The sequence below is a fragment of the Perognathus longimembris genome, chromosome 23 (genome assembly GCF_023159225.1).
Source record: "Perognathus longimembris pacificus isolate PPM17 chromosome 23, ASM2315922v1, whole genome shotgun sequence".
Lineage (NCBI taxonomy): Eukaryota > Metazoa > Chordata > Mammalia > Rodentia > Heteromyidae > Perognathus > Perognathus longimembris.
Window position 1 is genome coordinate 28,360,794 of NC_063183.1, and position 20,153 is coordinate 28,380,946.

At 37.6% G+C, this 20,153-nt stretch overlaps 1 protein-coding gene across 4 annotated transcripts in view; it reads right to left on the reverse strand.

Moving 5' to 3' along the window:
* Positions 1–10,226: 10,226 nt before the first annotated feature.
* The window catches only part of Slc12a1 (solute carrier family 12 member 1), an 82,199-nt gene continuing 72,272 nt past the window's right edge, over positions 10,227–20,153 (reverse strand). For all 4 annotated transcript variants that reach the window (XM_048332982.1, XM_048332979.1, XM_048332980.1 and 1 more), the window contains exons 24-27: positions 19,963–20,049; positions 14,312–14,447; positions 12,677–12,744; positions 10,227–11,555 (exon numbers count right to left, since the gene is read on the reverse strand). In XM_048332982.1, coding sequence (XP_048188939.1) covers positions 11,420–11,555; positions 12,677–12,744; positions 14,312–14,447; positions 19,963–20,049 — 427 coding nt within the window. In that variant the 3' untranslated portion in view covers positions 10,227–11,419. The remainder of the gene's footprint in view (positions 11,556–12,676; positions 12,745–14,311; positions 14,448–19,962; positions 20,050–20,153) is intronic.

Sequence of the window (20,153 nt, forward strand, 5' to 3'; positions counted from 1 at the left end):
AAGGCGCGTTCCCGCCAGGTGACCCCGGAAAGACTACTTATGCGACGGCCGGGGTTGGGGGTGGGGGTGCGGGGCCCGAGCCGACGGAATATCTCACTTAAAGAAAGCCCCCGCCCAGGTGAAGCCCGTGGAGGAGGGGGGGGGAACCCCGAGGCCGGGACTCCCCACCAATCCCGGGCTTCGCGGCCGGCCGCGTGTGACTGACAGCGGGGATGGGTAAACAACCACCAGCCAGGGCTGGGAAGGTGGCTTAAGCGGTGGAGTGATTGCCTGGCGTGCAGGAAGCCCTGGGTTCGATTCCTCAGCACCACATAAACAGAAAAAGCCCGGAGTGGCGCTGTGGCTCAAGTGGCAGAGTGCTAGCCTGGAGCACAGGGAGCCTCGGGTGACAGTGCCCAGGCCCCGAGTTCAAGCCCCAGGACTGGCAAAATAAGGAAAAAAAAAATGACTTTCCAGATGGTGATAGTCTAGGATACAGGGAGAGTCAGCGATTCTTTGTAACTCCAATTTTATTAAAAAACAAAAACAAAACAATCTGGGATCCAGATTTTGATGCACTTTTTAATTTTCAAAATAAATAGAAGCCGCGCGGGGCGGTATTTGAGGAATGACAACTCAGAAGATACTGTTAGGGAAATTTTCTTTTTTTTTTTTTTTGTCTTAACAGGTCCCACCTTAATTGAATTATCTTTTTAAGTATCGGGACTTTTCTAGGTGGGGTTACCCATAGTAACTTCTACACACTCTTTAATTGTTATCTATACTTGGAAGACGCCCCAAATTCATACCCGTGCTTTTCTTTTTGTCTGTAGGTCGTGGGGCTTGAACTCAGGGCCTGGGCACAGCCCCTGAGCTCTTTGCCTTGAGCCACCTCTCCACTTTTGATATTAATTGCCATTATTCTTCTTGGTGTATTGCATCTAATTTGCTATTACTTTATCCCAGATACAACAGTGGATCCAGTACCTCACACATGTACCATACCTAGTGAGATATCAGAATACATTCTTTGAATTTCCATTTTTTATTAGAACCTTCTCCCTTATTTTTGCCTTGGTCTGTGCTAGTAATCCTAGTTCTGCTGAATAGTTGTTACACAGGAATTTCAGCACTCTCTTGTATCAGAGCCCTAGCTTTACCAGTTAAGAACCTTTCTTCATTTACCTCCTCATTTTGCCAAAGTATTTTCTCTAATATTTTCCTTAGAAAGTTCACAGGAGGCAAGCTCCAGTGGCTGACACCTGTAATCCTAACTACCTAGGAGGCTGAGATCTGGAGGATCAAAGTTTGTGGCCACTTGAGGCACAAAAGTTTGGCAGATTATGTCTCAAAAATAACCAGCAAAGCAGGGATAGAGATGTGGCTGAAGTGGTGGAGAACCAGCCAAGCAAGCTGAAGGCCCACAGTTCAAACCCTAGTACTGCCAAAAAATAAAAAATAAACCATATGAGAAATGGCTTGAATCTTTGCTTATCCTAAAATATTATAGCCCCATTGTCCTAGTCTCAGATCAAAATTTCACTTCAAGAACTTGCAATCTTCTGTAACAGTTTCTTTCTGTCATTTAGTCATAAACTCATAATCTTATCATGTAGATATGTATTTTATCTTTCAGATTAATGAGTCATACACTTTTATGGGTCTTTTAAACACCTACTTGAGTGCTATATATGCAAAAACAATTTTGTTTCACTCATAAAATCTAGCACCAATATGGTATTTTGCAGTTTCTCTGCTTAATTTGGACACAGAAAGTTTAATACTATTACTTTTCATCTGAGGTTATTTTAGACTGCAAAGAAAAAAGGCCATTAACTAAAAAAGAAACAGATTTGGAGCCACTATAAATATGTAGTAGGACATTCTTTACAACAGTGGAAATAGAACTCATTATGAACACACACCTCAGTATGAACATATACTTTAAATTCAAGGTTCTGCAGTTAAAAACTAGACATTACAATCATAATTTATTTTGTGTTGTCTTTATTAGAACATAGCTATCTTTCATGCTGACTAATTCAATTGCGTAAGTCTGGTGCCAATATGAATCTTTAGTGGATGCTAGCTGTTTCCAGCCCTCAGTCAGTGCCTTAATCACATCGGCAGAGTCCTTCTTGCCTTGAGAGGCAATAATTCACCAGCTCAGTGGATAAGGGTGTAGACTTCTTTGATGAACTTTTTTTTTTTTTGGTCCACAAAAATAGATACTTTTAAGCAATCAGTGGATCTCCTTTTTCAACTGTGTTTCTAGGCCATCAAGTCAATTCGGTATGGAAATGGGGTAGAACAGGTAAAGGAAGGCATTGAGGTTATTTGATTAAAGACCTTGAGCTCAAATATTAAGTAATCTGAATAATTTCACTCTTTCTCACCCTTGTAAGATGCCAAAGTCCCAGCTTGCTGCTTTTAGAGCATGCCTGTAGCCATGATGTAATGTGTGGATGTTTTCAGGAAGCTTCTAGATTTGGGCTCAAGAAGCCCTGATGTTCCTGGAGTATTCTAGGGATAGGCTTATTTTTCCACCCTCTCCAGGAGTATTGTTGGCCTCCCATTGCTGCCTAGTTATTAGGGTTATGGAGCATTTTTTCTCTTTCATCCTGTTCATCCTCATCACAGTGAACCCCACTTTGTGGATGGACTTAAATCAGTTCAGAAGCAATGGATAGAGAATGATTGTAAAATTAGAAAATGGCATGGAGGACAAAAGAGAGTAGGTATGTGTAATTGGTATTTGGAGATGGTGTTATCTACCAGGTAGGGATTGGGAGTGCTGGCAGAGGTTGTAATCTTGCTGAACAGAGTGAGCAGGAGAGCTTTCCTATTGTTGGGGGGAGGCTGGGTGGAAGGGTGCCTAATGAAGACACCACTTTAGACAGTTTTGATCTCTATTTTGTCTCCTTGGTTGCACCTGATTTTCTGTATGACATTAACAACTGTGATATGATTTGTTTCCTATTAGTAGCACATGTTTTTCCAAATTGAACGAAAGGCAGGAACAAAAAGGTTATGCTTTCTCATCTGTAGCTGCGTAAACAAATCCAGTAATTACCATAGCTCCAATTGCTGATGAAACAGTACATATTTAAATGTGCACACTATTGCTCTTGCTACTAGATCTCTACATATATGCCGAGTAGTTAATCTTGAATTAGGAAACAGAAAAACTGATTAAAATAAAATTGGACTAAGTCCATGATTTTTATATTTATTAGATTCAAAATTTCTGTGAGGAAATGTGCAGAGGAAATCGAATTATCTTCCTGAGTAACAACAGGGTGGAGGGGGACAAAAAACAAAACATGAAATGAAAACTGGTAAAATAAGGGTATCCATGCAGGAAGAGGTATAAATTAGGCTTGCTGTGGTTTCAGTTGATTGTGATTCAGTGTGCTGCTCCTCAGAGACAATCTCATTGTACTAGCTCACAGTCTTTTTTTTTTTCCCCAGTCCAAAGTGGGTATCATCAACTTTTCATACAGCAACATTTCCTCAAATCTTACTTGTCAAAAGAAATTTTACCCTGAAAGTAGTTTCATTAGTCTTCCTAAGTGTTTTAATTGCTTCTCTGGTTTCTCTTAAGCAAAACAAAACAAAAAACAGTTGTAAATGTTCAAAGAAGTCAGGAATGTGAGCAGCCATTGTTTTTCTGCTAATAGGGATGGACTAGGTGAGATTGAACAGTGAGAAAATTAACTAGACACATTGAGTCTCCACCTTTTCTTTTAATAAATTGAAGTAATGGCACCATTTCTACTACATACCTTTCCATTTCCCTGCAGGCTCCCTGTGCCTCTACACCTGTCTAGGGAGACTGTCCTTTTCAGGATCTCACCAATAATCTCCCATGTCTTTAGGCTTCCATGTGGGTTTGGACAGTGGAAAAGCCCCAACAGGGGGCTGAGAAGGGTAAGGCCAGATGTCATTGAGCTTTCAGTCTCCCTCCATCCTTACCTAGGGTCTGGGAACGACTTCTTCCCAATTTCCACTTAGATCTGATGAGAGAAGCAACACTATACTGATGAAACAGTACTTATTTTAATGTGCTTCTGGATACTGTACTCTTCCTTATGGTTTTGATTTCCTAAATTTTGTCCTCGCCTTTATAAATTTATTCATCCACTTTTTTTTAAGTTATCTTCATGGTGCTCTTTACTGTTATAATTCTTAATCTGGTTCATCCAGTCTATTGATTTTGTATCTAAACATATCTAGTTGGTATCCCACATTCCGGCACCAGCATCATCTCCTACCAAGACCTCTATCCCAAGTTCCTACTTCCACTGATTATAAGTTCAAAATCTAAGGTTTTCTCATCACCAATAATAAATCCTTTTTGTCTCCAGGTCTCAGTTTGACCTTGTTTCAGATAACTAAAAAAGGGCATGATGCACAAATCTTAGTATCATGAACAAAAGTGTTCAGCAATTCTTATCTAAGTCACTTGGCTATCAATCATTGCATAGAGCACAAAAGATTGAAGACATTTTTTAGTTATAATGGGTTTTCAGTACATAGGGCTTTTCTTATGTTTTCAGGAAAGAGAGGTAGATACCTTATATTGTAAGAGCTTAAAGCTATGTATCTTTGTGAAGTTTGCCACTCTTTTGTCCAGCTAAGTCAATAAAAGAACTGGTATGTCCAGCGAATTCATGAGAAATGCTTCAGTAATTGTCTCATTGGTAGAAAAATAAAGCAAAACAGTGATACAGGCTGAACATAGTGAACAAGCTTGTACTCCTAGCTACTTGGAAGGCAGAACTCATGGAATCACAGTTCAAGGCCGAGCTTTTCTTCCCCCCAAAATGGTCACAAGTCTCCATCTCTGCCAATGATTGGAGGTGTTAAGTCTGTCATCCCAGCAATGTAGGGGAGCACAAATAGGAGGATCAGAGTCCAGGCTGGCCTGGACATAAATCAATAACCTATCTTAAAAAATAACCAATACATAAAAGGCTGTTAGAGTGGCTCAGCTGTTGAGTGTGCCTCAAGTGAAGGCCCTGAGTTATAACCATAGTACTTAAAAAAAAAAAAAAGTGACAGAAAAGAGAGGGAGGGAGGGAGGGAGAAAATCTAGGTAGTAGGACCAGATTGTGCAAAGACCTACAGAGCACTGAGTATGTGGAGTGTGAGGCATGGCTGGGGTGTGTGTGTGTGTGTGTGTGTGTGTGTGTGTGTGTGTGTGTGTGTGCAGATGGATGTGAGTGGGGTGAAATGAGGCTCCTTGTGAGAGTCAGACTGGACCCCTAAAGGCTATATAATTTCCATTCCCCTCAGAGCCCCATATTCATTTATCCTTTCAGGGAATATTCGTCGGATGTGTTCCATATTCCAGGCACTAGTCTAAACTTTTGGTGGAGTTAACCGGAAACAGAATAGTTAGAAAATAAGCTTGAGATAAAAAAGGATAAACAGTGCTGAATTTTCATGTGGAGAGTAAAATGGGAGATGTGGAATGGAGGCTAGTGATTTTTGAGAAAATGGATGAGGAAGGCCTCTGTAAGAATATGTTATCTTCGTTTTTCTGAAAGTCAAAGGAAGTGGTATCTTGGGAAGGGCATTCCAGGTAGAAGGCACAGAATTCTAAGATCCCAAGGTGCCATCTTACCTGAGAAAGCCTATGTGGTCTCAAGAGAGATAGAGGACATGTTTGTTTTTAGGAGATGAGATCACAGTGGTTACTGGGTGCAACTTAGTTACTTATAAACATTTGGAAGGGTAGTGAATTTTCCACTGACTGAAATGGAAAGCCCATTAGAAGATTTTGATAAGCATGACAAACTGTATTTTTTCTAATATTCATAAGTACGGATAAAAAAAAAGTACTATTTGTGCACTTTGAACTTTTTTTTTTTTTCCAGTCCTGGGGCTTGAACTCAGGGCCTGGGCTTCTGTCCATGAGCTTCTTTTGCTCAAGTCTAGCACTCTACCGTTTGAGCCACAGTACCACTTCCAGCTTTTTGTTGTTGTTGTTTATGTGGTAATGAGGAATTGAACCCAGGGCTTCATGCTTGCTAGGCAAAGCACTCAACCATTAAGCCACATTCCCAGTCCTGTACTTAGAACTTTATATGCCACAAAAAGACCCTTTTTCCTGATGTCCTCAAGTTCTAAGAAGGCATGCAGAGTTGTGACCACCACATTTATGAAAACCCTGATATAATAACTGTGCAAATCTCTGAATGAGAGCCTCATTTCAGTACTAAGGGATCCCTGTAGTCTTACAGTTGTAGATTTCCTGTTCCCAAGAAATAGGCATGATCTACTGTGCATGGACAATGGAACTTTTATCTAGATACTTCATGGGCCACTTGTCGCTTATCTGATTCCCCGCATAGCTGACATAAGCCCTCCACAAATATCAGCATTTGTAGTAGACAGGATTCTTAGCTAGCCTGTATGCTTCTGACCCCCTTTACCTCCAATACCCTGTGTAATGGTTTCCTTTTGGGTCTACACAAGACTCAAGTGTGATGAGTCAGTGGTCCCCCCCAAGTAGCACCTGGGGAAACATGTTCAGCTTCTGTTTTTCTGGCCCTATTGCTTGAGCTCTTCATTGTCCCATTCTGCTTTTCTTCCTCAGTTTCTTCATGTTTTCCTTCCTTCCTTTGTACAGTCTCCCCATTCCTAAGTTGAACATTAACTTTCATTTTCTTTTTGATTGATAAACATATTTATAAGTTTACCTCTGAAGACATGTTTTCATCAGCGTGTTTTCCTATGTGAAATTCTCAATGTGATTTCTATTAGTCTGAAACTATAACATCTGTTTTTTGTTGTTGTTGTTTGACCCAAGTTGTTTAGCAGAATTTTATTTCCTCATTGAGTAAGGTTTGTTTTTTTTATATTGTTGTTTATATATTTGTAAATTATAGTCCATTGTACCATATTGTGGTAAAAATGTGATTTTACTATTAATACATTTTGGAATTTACTGAGTTTTCCTTCATTATAAAACATGCAATTTGTTTTCATAAACATCCTATAGATTTCTAAAAGATGATGTGTTTTCCATGGATGAGTACCATTTACCTACTAAATCCATTTTAAAATATGGCTTGATTTTTTTCTTGTCTTTGATCTGTCATAGATGGTGATATAAGTAAGCTGTTTGCTAAGAAAATTGGCTTTTTGTGATTCCCTTTTTATTTCTAACAATTCTTGTGTTATTTATGTCAGTACTATATCATTTGTTTATATAAAGCTCTATTATTGTTATAGCTCCATTGTGGCTATCTGTATTTTATAAATATAAAGTGATACTCTAGTGCTTTTAGTCTTAAGCTTTGAAATGAATATTGCTGAGTATATCCTTTTGGTTCAAATGTTTTGTGTTTTTAGTTATTCTTTTGCTTTCAGCCTATTTCCCATTTCCAGTTGTGGGCCTGTAGTCTTTTTCATATTTAATTTTGAATATGATGCTTGCAGATAGAATTTTATTTTTTTCATCAAATTTCAAAAGTATTAATAAGAATAAAGTATTTAGTGCTTTAAGGGATTCTTTAGTACTTTTATATGCTCCTTTTTTGTCTCTGTTTCTGGTCTTGTTTTCTTGAGGCCTTCTCTCTCTCTGTAGCCTAGGGTGGCCTAGAATTCATGAATTTCCTACCTCAGCCTCCCACGTGCTCGATTATATAGGTATGTGCCACCACCCTAGAGCCCCAATTATTATTATTTTTTTACATCTTTGAATTTTATTATTGTATAATTTTCTGTATTTCTTTTATTTATTTGATTGGCACTAAACTTTGAATGCATATTTTGAACTCAAGCTTTCTACTCGTGTCTAGCTTCCTTCTGTGGAGATGGAATCTCCTATTTTAGCCTCCCATGTAGATTGAGATGACAGGCAAATTCCATCAAAGCCCTGGGGTAAGATAGGTATCTCATGAACTTGGCTGCTTGGGCTGGCTTCAAATCATGATCCTCTTGATTTTACCTCTTCCTAATTAAGATTACAATTGAACCAACATGTTCTTTCTTTCTTTTTTTTTAAATAGTCGGAATTCACTTTTGGCTTTTATCTTTTGGATTATCTTTACCTGTTACACAGTGGTGTTTCTGTTGTGTTTTTCTTGGTGCTCCTACCAAGGGCATCCATGAAACTACCTCCTGTAGCACCCATACCTGCTATGAGTGCTCACCAAACACATTAGGCTTCCTGTCATTGAAACTGCTTCTGAATCCTCTAGTCTCTAATAAAAGGGATTCCCACTTCCCTTTTCCAGAGTCTTCTGCAATTATTTTCTAAGATTCGTTTTCTTCCTTAGAGGCAATAAGCAGATCTTTGGTAGCTCTGGTCAATCTCCTCTTCCTGTATAAACTACAGCTTGTTTTAATTTCCCAAATGGTATTATGTAAATGGCATCCTTGCTTAGTTTCCTGCTTTGATATAAATTTTTTTAAATACATTTTTGGTCATTTCTAAAGATCCACTAGGTGATGGAGAAAGGGATGCCTTACTCCATTACATGTCTGTATTTTATAGATGTCTGGACATCCTGTATTTAGAGTGTAGGTCTGCAGGAAATCCAGAAAGAGACACTGAGAAAATTAGTATTACATCCATAGATTTGAGTCTTAGGAGAGATCTAAGTTAGAAACATAACTCCAAGAGACACTAACGTATTATGAAAGTTGTCTTACAGGAGTAGGAGCAACTGGTTAGAGCAGTGCATCTAAAAGCTTGGGGATTTGCAGAATACCTGAGTGCCTACATCCTACTCCTAGAAATTCAGATTTAGCATGGCAACAACAATCATCCAGAATCTATATTCTCTTTTTAAAGCTTCATTTGAATGCTTTCTAAAATTATTAAGTGAAGAATTCATAATACAATGCTCTCATCATGGGGTCCTTTTATGTAAAGAAACTTTTATGTGTTTATGTCTTTAGGAATGTCTTTAGGAATGATGTGTTTATGTCTTTAGGAATGGGGTCAAGATCATCAGCTAAGAGGATGATGCAGGTTTTGAAAAGTCAGTGTGAGGAAGAGGAGAGATGTTCATGAGGAAGTAGCAGAAAGTGAAGGAACAGAGAAGGTTGAACACCAATGGACATCGTAGAACAGTCTTCTTGCTCCGAAATGGGAGTGTAAACATGAAGATGATGGTTAGTTGGGTTAATTGAGTTGGGTGAAGCATTAAATAATGCAGGAACACAAAAAGTTATAAAAAATCTTCTGCTTTCTTACTACAAACTATCTTTTAAATGTTCTTCTACTCTAATCTGTTCTAAATATAAGTGCTCTTAACCTAAAAATCTCTAGCCCTTAACCTGGACTCCAAAGGACGTCGCTTCAGTCACCCTCTTGCTATTTACCCCTTAGAAAATTAAATAATTATTTTAAAATCACACAACTAATGAATGAGGATCAAGATTTGAAATCAGGCTAGTCTGAGTATTTGTTTTTGTTTTTTACCGTGATTATATGGCCCCTTTGGAAGACAGTGATGTCCCTCTCCAACCTTGTTTGCCCTTAAATTTAGGAATACTATTAACAGACAGGCCTCAGCTCACAGATGTTCCAGGGATAGCTTCAGTAACACAGGGCTGCCCAACTCAAGGACATACCCCTTCCCAGATAGCCCAGACAAGAAAGACTGTTCAATGCAGAAACATAAAGGCCTGGGACTCTCTTTCTTGGACTCTTTTGAAGGGACATCCTAGCTCCAGAGCTACCTGTGAGGCTACCATTTCTCTCCCTCAACCCTTCTTCTCTCCCTTTCCCACAGGCATGGATCCCTGGAACACACTGCACTTGGATAATCTTTATCTCAGAGTTTGTTTCTAGAGGAACCCAAACTGAAGATACTAGAAGCAGAGTTCCCTGCTGCAGAATATATATATTTTTCCCTACAGTTCCCAGAAACCCTCTCAGGTAAGAAGTGTCAGACCCAAAAGATGCTGGTTGTTGCTTACTGGCTTCTAGTCTTTCAGATTTCAACTATATAAGGGCAGAAGAAGGTTAGCTGGGACCAAATTCAGGAATATGTTCTAGATTTGGAATAGAGATCTCCAGCTGCTTATTCTTTGCTTAACACTGCCACTGTTTTCCTCTAGTCATCCTTGCAAGAGCTGGGTTTACAAACCTAATCTTGAGTCCCAGCCTTAACCAATCTATTGGCATGGCCACTGACAGAAAAGTTGAGGCTCACATATGATTCAACATTGCAAATTAAGTGGCAGAAAAGTGAAAACAAGAACATGACCCAGGCCAACGAATATGAATTTTACTGCTTTTATTTCATGTTGATTTTTCCCATCTACTTTCTCAAAACAATCAGAGTATGGCAGAAAATAAATCAAGCCATTCATCAGAAAAACAATTTTGTTGATTTGTCAACATGATTAAGTATTACAGATATACTTACAAAAAGAAAAAAATCATAACCTATACACTCCAAATTTTGCAAGTTTCTCCAGTCTGCATCATAATTATTCTTTTAAGTTCACAGAAATATCTGTAGAAAGTAACTAAATATATGATATGTGATTCAGAATATATTTCTTAATTATTTAATAGTGGTTTGAAAATTTGTGGTACTTAGTTTTTGATTAGACATTTATTTTTATTTCATCTGTAGTATTCATTTAATTAGAAGGAAAAAATATGAACTGTAATACCATGAAAGCAATCTCAAAATGTTGAGCATGGATGAAAACTGGTGTTTGTAATGCTAAGAATAGAAAATTTAATTGGAATACATGTTGCTGTCTCACCTAGTTAATATACTTTTGAGTCAGCAGCAAATTCAAGCTCTATGTTATCAGCAATCACTCAGATCACTGTAAGCATATTATCTGTTACATTAAATAAACCTTCTTTGGGTAACTGCTTTAAACATTTTGTGTAGACTCAAGTCCTTCTTAAAGTTTCCAGTTATTGATTTTTAAATCTTCTTTGTAGGCATAAGCCTCTCGGGAGGCCAAGCAGAATCATGCCTCCTACCCAGTTGGTTTTTTCCTTTGATAGCTACCCTTGGTCACTGTATGAGACTGTCAATAAGCATTTATTCAGAACCTGCTGTGAGGCTAAGGCCTACACCCTGGCCTAGCAGCAAACACCATTAGAAACAAAAGATTAAGTTTGCCTAGAGGAGCTTGGCTTGGTATTTATTATGAGCATAAGTCTGCTTGGATTTGATTAATTTCTTTTTTTATCAACAGCAGTGACAAAAATGTTGTTTTTTCCCCTAGAACTAAGTAGCATTGTTTTTGATGCTTCCTTAAGCTGATGGGAGAAAAACAAACATCCTCATTATCTAATAATAATTTTTTAAAAAGACAGAATTTATGTAGACTCTGGTAGACTAGTCTGCAGAGGTTTGCATATTCATAAATCAGATATACAGCACAAAGTAATGAGACATGCTTCTTAATTATTCATATGTTAAAATACAGTCTCATCTTTCATATCTTAAGAGTAAAATGTCAGAACATTTTTGTGGTTTCCTCTAACCAGTAAGACAGGAGGGAGGTTCCTTGTGAGTATTTCCAACCAAGCCAGGTACAACAAGTCCGATATGGATCCTTTTCTTGCCACTGGAAGGCTCCTAATGATAGCATAGAAGAAAAATTAAAAACCAAAATGAAAATTACAGCAGGCAATAACATCATTAGCATTTCTGAACTATTTAATTACCAGTGGCCTGAAACTTTTATCACACACATGCAAAATGAGAACATAGAAGTTATTTTGAATACTGATATCAAATTGGTGCACTACTCAGATAACACAAATATCTATGTCAGAAAATTAGGCTCAGACATTGTAAAGACAAAATTTTTAAAAATGTTAATTCTAACGTTTCTTTAAATAGATACTATTAAACAACCTCTATCCAAACTTCCCCTTTAGAGGAAATGATATCTTTCCCCAGTAACTTAAAGCTCTTATGGTGATGGAGAAACCTGAGAACCAACTGTTAGAACCCCTCCCACAGTTCAGGAGGAGGACCTTACTCCTGAACTGCCTAAAAGTAATGATCAGGACTCGGTTCATGATCTAAATAGGAAACAGTTGCTCTTTCAATTTTAGCTACCAGTCTTTTTGTTGTTTTTCTTCTGCTTTGCTTTGTTTTGGGATAGTCTCATAATGAATGTATCCCCTAACTGACCATGACCTTGTGATCCTCCTGCCTCAGTCTCCTGTGTGCTGGGATTATAGGGGGTAAACCACCACACTCAGCCTTCACTACCAGTCTTAATTAATACACGATGTTTTCAGTAGGTGCACTCATAATATTTGTGGGACCAAAGTATAAAATGTAAGTGTGGTGGCTCCTTCCCACACTGCAGGCCAGGAGGACCATGAGTCCTTCCAGGACGCGTCCCTGCTCAGGAACACAGATGCAGTGAAGATGTCTTGGAACTGTTGGTAAGGAATTCCACCGTCTCAGGTTCCTGGTATATGGTCCAGGAGTTCTAGTAGCCTAGTTTCTAGCTGGACATGGGCTCTTGGCCCTGTGAGTGAGTTATGCTTGAGACAAAGTCTGTACCGGCCCTCTAAAGCCCTAAGTGTCAGGGCCCCATCTTCCTTCACTGACTACAATCCCATACTGTCAAAGTTTTCTTTTTCAGCTTTCCCAATGAAGAGTCCTGAGCTTTTAAGTTGATAAACCCATCCACACTAAATTTCCTCCTACCATTCCTAGCTGTCCACAATAAAACTTACAGCACAATGAGGTTGGCAGCTCTTGAGTGCTCCTGTAGGAGTTCATTCAGTCGGACTTGACGATAACTCTGTGGACAAGGTTTAGATTTTGTTGAATGTAGTTCTACCACAGTTGTGAATGAAAATTCATTTTATCTCAAATCATGGGCAAGCAGAAAAACGTGAAAATAATTATTAAAAAGTAATTAGGGTATAATTAAAAAAATAAAATGGTTTTAATACTTCTTGAGATATTTTAACAAACTGGATAGCAATAACTGAAAGTTAAAAGAATATTGATTGAATCATGATACCATTTTGATATCCTAAGAAGAGATATTATGATATACTCTGTTTTCCTTTAAGCATTTGATTATATGTCAACAGGAGTGAAAAATAAAAATAAATAAATAAATAAATACTACTACTTTTTTTTTTTTGTCAGTCCTGAAGCTTGAACTTGGCCAAGGCACTTTTCCTGAGCTTGTTTTGCTTAAGGCTAGGACTCTACCACTTGAGCCACAATGCCACTTACGGTTTTTTTTCCTGTGATTTAATTGGAGATAAAAGTCTCACCGACTTTCTTGCCCTGCTGGCTTCAAACTATTATCCTCAGATCTCAGCTTCCTAAGTAGCTAGGATTACAGGTGTGAACCACCATCTTATAATTTTTTTTTTTTTTAGCCATATAAGGCTGGTCTCAAATAAGCCACGAGTAAAATCACTTGAAAATTATTTTGTAATGACTAGAGTAATATGTAATTTTATATTTCACTAGTCCAGAAACCGATGCTCAGATGTTTAATTTTCTTTATGATATGCTTTTGTTAAAACTGGGCAGTTTATTACATGTAGAATTTGTTACTTAAGTATTGTTCTCACTAAATATGAAAGAATTTCAGTAGTTCTCCAATTTTTCCAAGCTTACTTCCTAATGTAGCTTATTCAGATTTTATAGTTTAGAAGTTCTTGTGGTCCCTTTCCCTAAATGACTAAGCTAGATGTCGGTTCCTTTAATTCTCAATCCCAACCCCTTTCTTATCTATCTACACTGTCATCAATTTCATTTGACAAGATCTTGCTTAGTAGCTCATGCTGCCCTTATATTCACCATCCTGCCTCAGCCCCTGGAGTACTAGGATTATAGGAATTAACCACCAAGCCCAGCTCCTGCTAGACTCTCAGAAAGCTCATCGGTTTCTATTCATCTTACAACTTCCCACTCATTGTTCCAAACACATCTTAAATTTCTTCAGATACTGTTGTTAGTTTTTCACAGCTATCTTCATCAAGTTACTTTTTGTTGCTGTTGCTATTATGTTAAATTGTGGGTCACTCTACCTTTCTCTACATTGCACACATAATGACTTAAATTATTTTAAGCTAGTAAAGTAAAGTTTAAAAGAAGACTTCACAAAATGTAACAATAACCTGTTTTGTTAACTTTAAAAGTAACTTTCTAGGAAACAGTTTTAAAAAGCAGATTTTTTTGAATCACTCTATCAGTATGCAATGGAAAAGCTCCCGAAACCTTAAAAAGCCCAGATCTTTGATAATGCAATTTGAGAATAGATAACATTAGTTCTTGATCTTTAAATCAATTTTTTTGCAGCTAATGTGATAGCAAAGTAAATATTAAGGAAGACAACTGGTTACCTTTTCCTTGACTGTTTCCAGTTCGGCATCTGTGATTTTCCATGGAGTTTCCCTTTTTAATTTCTCAGCAGTGGTTAAATCCTTGCAGCTTTCATGGAGCCGATAGGGTTCAATCATCTCTTCAAAGACTTTCCAGCTGAAATTGGAATTGTAAAGGAGGCCTCACAGTGGGAAACGAACTCATTATTTCATAGATAGCCTTGGAATGACTGGCTCTGCTGGCTGTGGAATCAGAGCTGAGTGTCATGCAAATCTTTTAAGAATCCTTTTTTTTTTTTGGCCAGGAACTACTGTGAGTAAAACCATGGGTACAGCACTCCTTCCCTACCCAAGGAAAAGACTTCATATGGTATGGCCTTGTCAGCCTATTGAGGTATTAGGTCTTCAGTATTAATAAACAAAGACATAGGTAGTGATTATTCTGTGTTGTTTGCATCATATAGTCTAAAACACAGTTATAATATAGACATTTTAGCCCCACACCGTTTCCATCTGCTTGCATGATTCTTTTGGGAGATGTTCATCCATGACTTTGGAAGGTCTGGTCTCCTGGGGATGTGGGTGGGGCTGCCCCCACTTTGATCCGCCTCGTAATGCACACTTATGCCAAGAGGCTGTGTCCCGGGAGGAGGTGAGCAAGGGTTCCAACAAGTGCGTTGTCTCTAAAACGATTTGGATGGCTACTGCATCCTTGCCCTGATGTTTGATGTTGCTGTCAGATATTTCCAAATGACTATTATTCAGGCGCATGTTAAGAACAAAAATCAATAATGTTTTAATGCCTAAAATCCAAGGCCATTTTAGAACATTTAAAAATAAATCATTGAGGGGAAATCTAAAAGTAGCGTCAAAGAGCTATATAACACTTTTTAAATTGCAGGAAAAAAAAGGCTCATTCTTGTCTTATATAAGAATCTCATAAGATTTATTTTTAAAACAATAGTGCAAAGTAAAGCTTATAATTCATGGTAGGAGTTGTCTTCAGTATACTGTTTCAAGATGATCTCAAGCATGAATAATTTTCTTTGGTTTTATATAATGTAGCTTACTTACAATTTAGTAACTTTACAATGAATGATAATTAGACTCCATATGCTGTTAAGAAATTAAAATATGAAGTGATGAGCTTAATTATCTCATCAGTTGGCTTGATTTAGGATTTGTAGATAAAAGTGCAGAGATTACAAAGGAGTAAAATTGTGCTTGCCAGTGAGCCTTTGTTAAGGGACTGAAGAGACAGTTAATGCAGTAGGTTTCCTTTGTATTGACTTAGAAAGGTAGAAAGGTAGATGGAGACAAGAAAGGAATAGGCCTGCGGTGCCCTATTATCTTTCAGCCATGCAACACTTTCATTTGCTGTAGAGCTGTGTAGTGGTCAGCACTATACAGAGGTCTAGCCTGAGAACCTGTTTTTCTTTTTCTTGTTTTTTTTTTTCTCCAACTCTTCCTTTGTCCTAGATTTTCCTATAGGAGAGTGACAATTGCTATTTGGAGCTAGGTGACAGTGCTCTGATACAAGGTGGTGCCTCAAAAAAGGGTGCTAGTCACTGCATAACAGCCTTGAGATTGAGGTAAGAATAGAGAGGCTCTAAAACAGAATTTAAGCTCTACTTGTACTTATTTTTGTCAAGGTGAGAGTCCTTTTGCACCTCATGCTAGATTGTTCCTGGCTAGAAAACAAGACAAAAAAAAATACCTTCCTAAGAAATAGAAGGTGGAGTAGAAGTTTGTATTTCTTTCAGCAGCATTCATGTTATACTTTTCTCATTGTAGTACGGGTGGAAACAACTCTGACTACAACATCAAACAACCCTAGTACTGTTATATATCTTCTGACAGAGTTATTAGCCAAGATGGGCAACTCAGGTAGACTTGAACTGGAAAGTACCCAGTGCTATCTATCTGTGCTGAATGAATACCATGAATTTCTCAGTTGCTTAGATCAGTGAATCCTGAATAGCACCCAGGACTTGAATTCAATGTCTGAGGGGAAAAAAAGGCATACTTCCCCTCCTACTAAACATGCATGAGTACATATGCCATCCTGGATGCTGTTGGGAGTTATCTTGCTTTACAAGCCAAATCAACTTTGATTGATGACTTTATATTATAAGGTAGAATAGAATAAAACAAAGTTCCTTCATTACAAAATTTACTGTCTCTATGAAGAGTAACCTGAAAACCAAACTATATTTGTGACAATAAATGTTATCATTAAACTTACTATGAGGATTTGTTTTACTTGTAACTGTAATGTGCCAAGTGATACAGTAAGTTATAATAGGACTGTCTTTACTCATTCTTGTCATTTGAATTCTTACTCTTCCTCATCTATATTCATCTTTGATTTCCTCATTCTAGAGGACTCATTCCTGAATCCTAGCTAGATGATCCTAAGCTAGCCCCAGATTTATATTTTAGTTCTCATTAAATCTGATTTTTTTTCTCGAAGTACTTTTTAATGGACTCTAAACTAAGCAGCACATGCTATTAAATATAAACAAGAATTAACACTTTTTATCTTTTTCCTTGTAACCAAGTTTAACTTAAAAATTCTTCATGGTTCTTATAAAATTTCCTCTCAAAGTAATACATTGTAGTTGTTTTCCTGACTACTGTAGGGTCTTTAAATTATCTAGTTAATTGGTTCTAGTTTATCTTTGATTTGCATATAAAGATTGTTGTCTTTTTGGCCTCATGATTTTTAATTCAGTCTACACAATAAAAATGGAATTTAACCACAAGAGTGTTTCAGCTTCTTGTGGGTCAATTATTTTCTCATTAATTTTGCTTTTATAATCCTTTTCACCCTTGCCCTACCATATTTATAGATAATGTTTCTATACTTCTGTCAAGAGTTACTGACATTTCCTGGATAGTTGAAAGATTTACTAAAGGCAATTTAAGAGCATTGAACATTAGCCTCCAACAGGGAAATCAACGGCAAATTATTTTTCACATCGTGTATCACTTTGTGACCAAGAAAGCTTAGTGCTGAGGAGATGGTTGTGGAGTGTGAATACATGAGAAGTGAATAGATGAGTGTGAATAGATGAGGGTGAATAGATAAGTGTGAATAGATGCAGCCAACAAAGCCTGAAGCTGGGCCAGTATTCTATCCTCAAAGTCTAAGCCCAGGGATTATCATCCTAGGAAAAGAGATCTCTTTCTCTTCAGTGTATCTATCCAGAAGAGTTGCCTTATTTAAATGAATGCAAATTTAATGTCAAATTTGCTACCAAGGGCCATATATAAGGGGTAGGAAGTGATTACGCGTTGTTCTAAAATAGGATAACTTTCAAGTATTCCAAGAGTCATTGCTGACATCAGACATGTGACTGTTTTAAATATACCAGTTGTGGCATGAGTATGAAGAGAGGAGGATGCCTTTTTCAGCACACCTCCTTCTGGGGAATGGCTTCTTTTACTTAAACCAGGTACATTAGCTGCAAGAGTTCTTTTATATCCATAAGGATGATTCCCCCATCCCCCAGATCTTCCCCACAACCTGTGGCAGAGATACTATACAGTAGGAAAAATTTGGCTAGAAGAAATAGGTGGCAGATTTGTGTCCAGCATTAAGCCATAGATTAGAGAAAACCCTAGATCAGTAGAGGACATAGTGACTACACTCTAGGCAACAGAAAAAAAGCCCTATCGGACAGCTCTGGAAGCACTGGCTTGTCAGTAAATGCTACTTGCTAAGGAACTATTAAGAGTTTGCTGTATTGTGAAAGATAATGCATTTTCACCATTGGGAGAGTTAAGATGAACCTGCTTTATCACAATGAAAAGCAAAAGTTTACCAGAACTCATTGTGTGACAAGCTAGTTCTTGTCAGAATGGTAGCTCCACTTACAAAGGAGAATTATTATATATTATTACATTATTATTTTTCTTAAATAGTTGTAACTGTAGAAATATAAGAATGTAAGTCATTAGAGGTATGTATAATGTAAGGAAATAATATATAGTATGACCAGGTTAACTTTGTCAAGTTTAGTTTCTTATCACAGTGTAGATGTTTTGTAAAGTCATTTTAACTCGTCCATAGCATTGGAGGAACCCTGAAAACCCTCAAAGAATATGTAATTTATCTGTTCAATTAGAACATATCATAAATATGGATTTAAAAAAATTAGTTACCAAGTTCATACTGATAATAAATTAAAAGAAGAGAGTAATGTGGAATTACAGTTCATCATGAATAGCCAGGGAAGAAGAAAATAGTGGTAAAAGACCAATGAAGAGGCCTAAGAGGATAGTAAGACCCAAACTATTCTGAAACCTTTATGTCTCTTGAAGGTCTCATTCCACTTTAAATCAAGTGTATTAAATTGCATCTATATGCAACAATAAATGACATTGGACTATAAGCAATTGAACACATGATTGTTAAGCTACAATTATACATAGGTCATTTAATTTATAATTGGCTCTATCATTCCAAACAATCTCCTGTAATTTTGGAATCTCAAATAGTGTTGTTATGGACTGGATGTGTTCCACTAAGATTTACGTATTGAAGCCTGACCCCCCAATGTGATGATAGTCGAGGGCGAGGCCCTATGTTTAGGACAAATTATGAGGGTAGGACCCCTGTGGTAGAATTGGACACAGATTAGAATTCTCTTTCCATCATGTAAAGCCAATAGAGATGAGGTAGCCTTTTGTAAGCCCGAAAGAGGACCCCTCAACAGATACTGAACCAACTAGCATCTTGATCTTACATTTTACAGCCTCCAGAACTGTGAGAAGTATCTGTTGCTCAAGCAGCCCAGTCTGTGGTATTTTGTTAATGACTAAGACAATAGTAGAGTTGATACATTTTACAATTAAGAAGAGTTAAAATGATGTCACATTTGTTTTTTTTTTTGGCCAGTCCTGGGGCTTGAACTCAGGGCCTGAGCACTGTCCCTGGCTTCTTTTTGCTCAAAGCTAGCACTCTGCCACTTGAGCCACAGTGCTACTTCTGGCCGTTTTCTGTATATGTGGTGCTGGGGAATTGAACCCAGGGCCTCATGTATACGAGGCAGGCACTCTTGCCACTAGGCCATATCCCCAGCCCCATGATGTCACGTTTTGAAGACATTAATTATTTCAATATCGTTACTTTGTTTTTCTCCTTTTGGAGTCAACATATTATTTCTTTTGCAGGCCTCATGATTTTAGAGGCCCCCTTCAAATTTTATAGGCTCTTATTATTGAGCCCTGCTGCTTAAAGGCTAAAATGGCCCTGAAGAACTGGAACTGCCACATTGTGCCAATCTGCTCGATGTACAAACATCCTCTCTTATCAGAGCCCTTCCTCTATCTAGGATGCCCCGCTTCCTGATTGCTCTGGTCACAATAATCTGACCTTGTGCTCATTCTTGCCAATTTAGAGATCAAAAACAGGAAGGGACAATTCTAAAATGCAAAGCAGCCTGTGCTGCAACAGTTTTCCCTATTTTTACCTTCATTAGGAAAGCTTTTCTTTCCATTAGGATGTACTTCGTAGTTCGATGTTGTGATTATTTGAAGGCCTTCCTTTATATATCCTATTGAGAAGTCACTTGAGTAAACGCTTAACATTTTTACCCTCTTGATAATCAACAAAAGAGAGTGAAAGTACCACGAGTAATCAATGCATTTTGTTAAGTGATTCTTACCTCTCTTTGTTTGGCTTAATGTTGATATCTCCAATGATATGGATGTCTGCAAATTTTATCCTAAATTTGCTCAGAAGGGAAGCCATTCTGAAAATAGAAAAACATTTCATCATTGCAACTATACCTATTTTCAATCAAAGGCTTTTTATGTGTGTGTTTGAGTTAAGATATCAAAAGCAATCATGACTTAG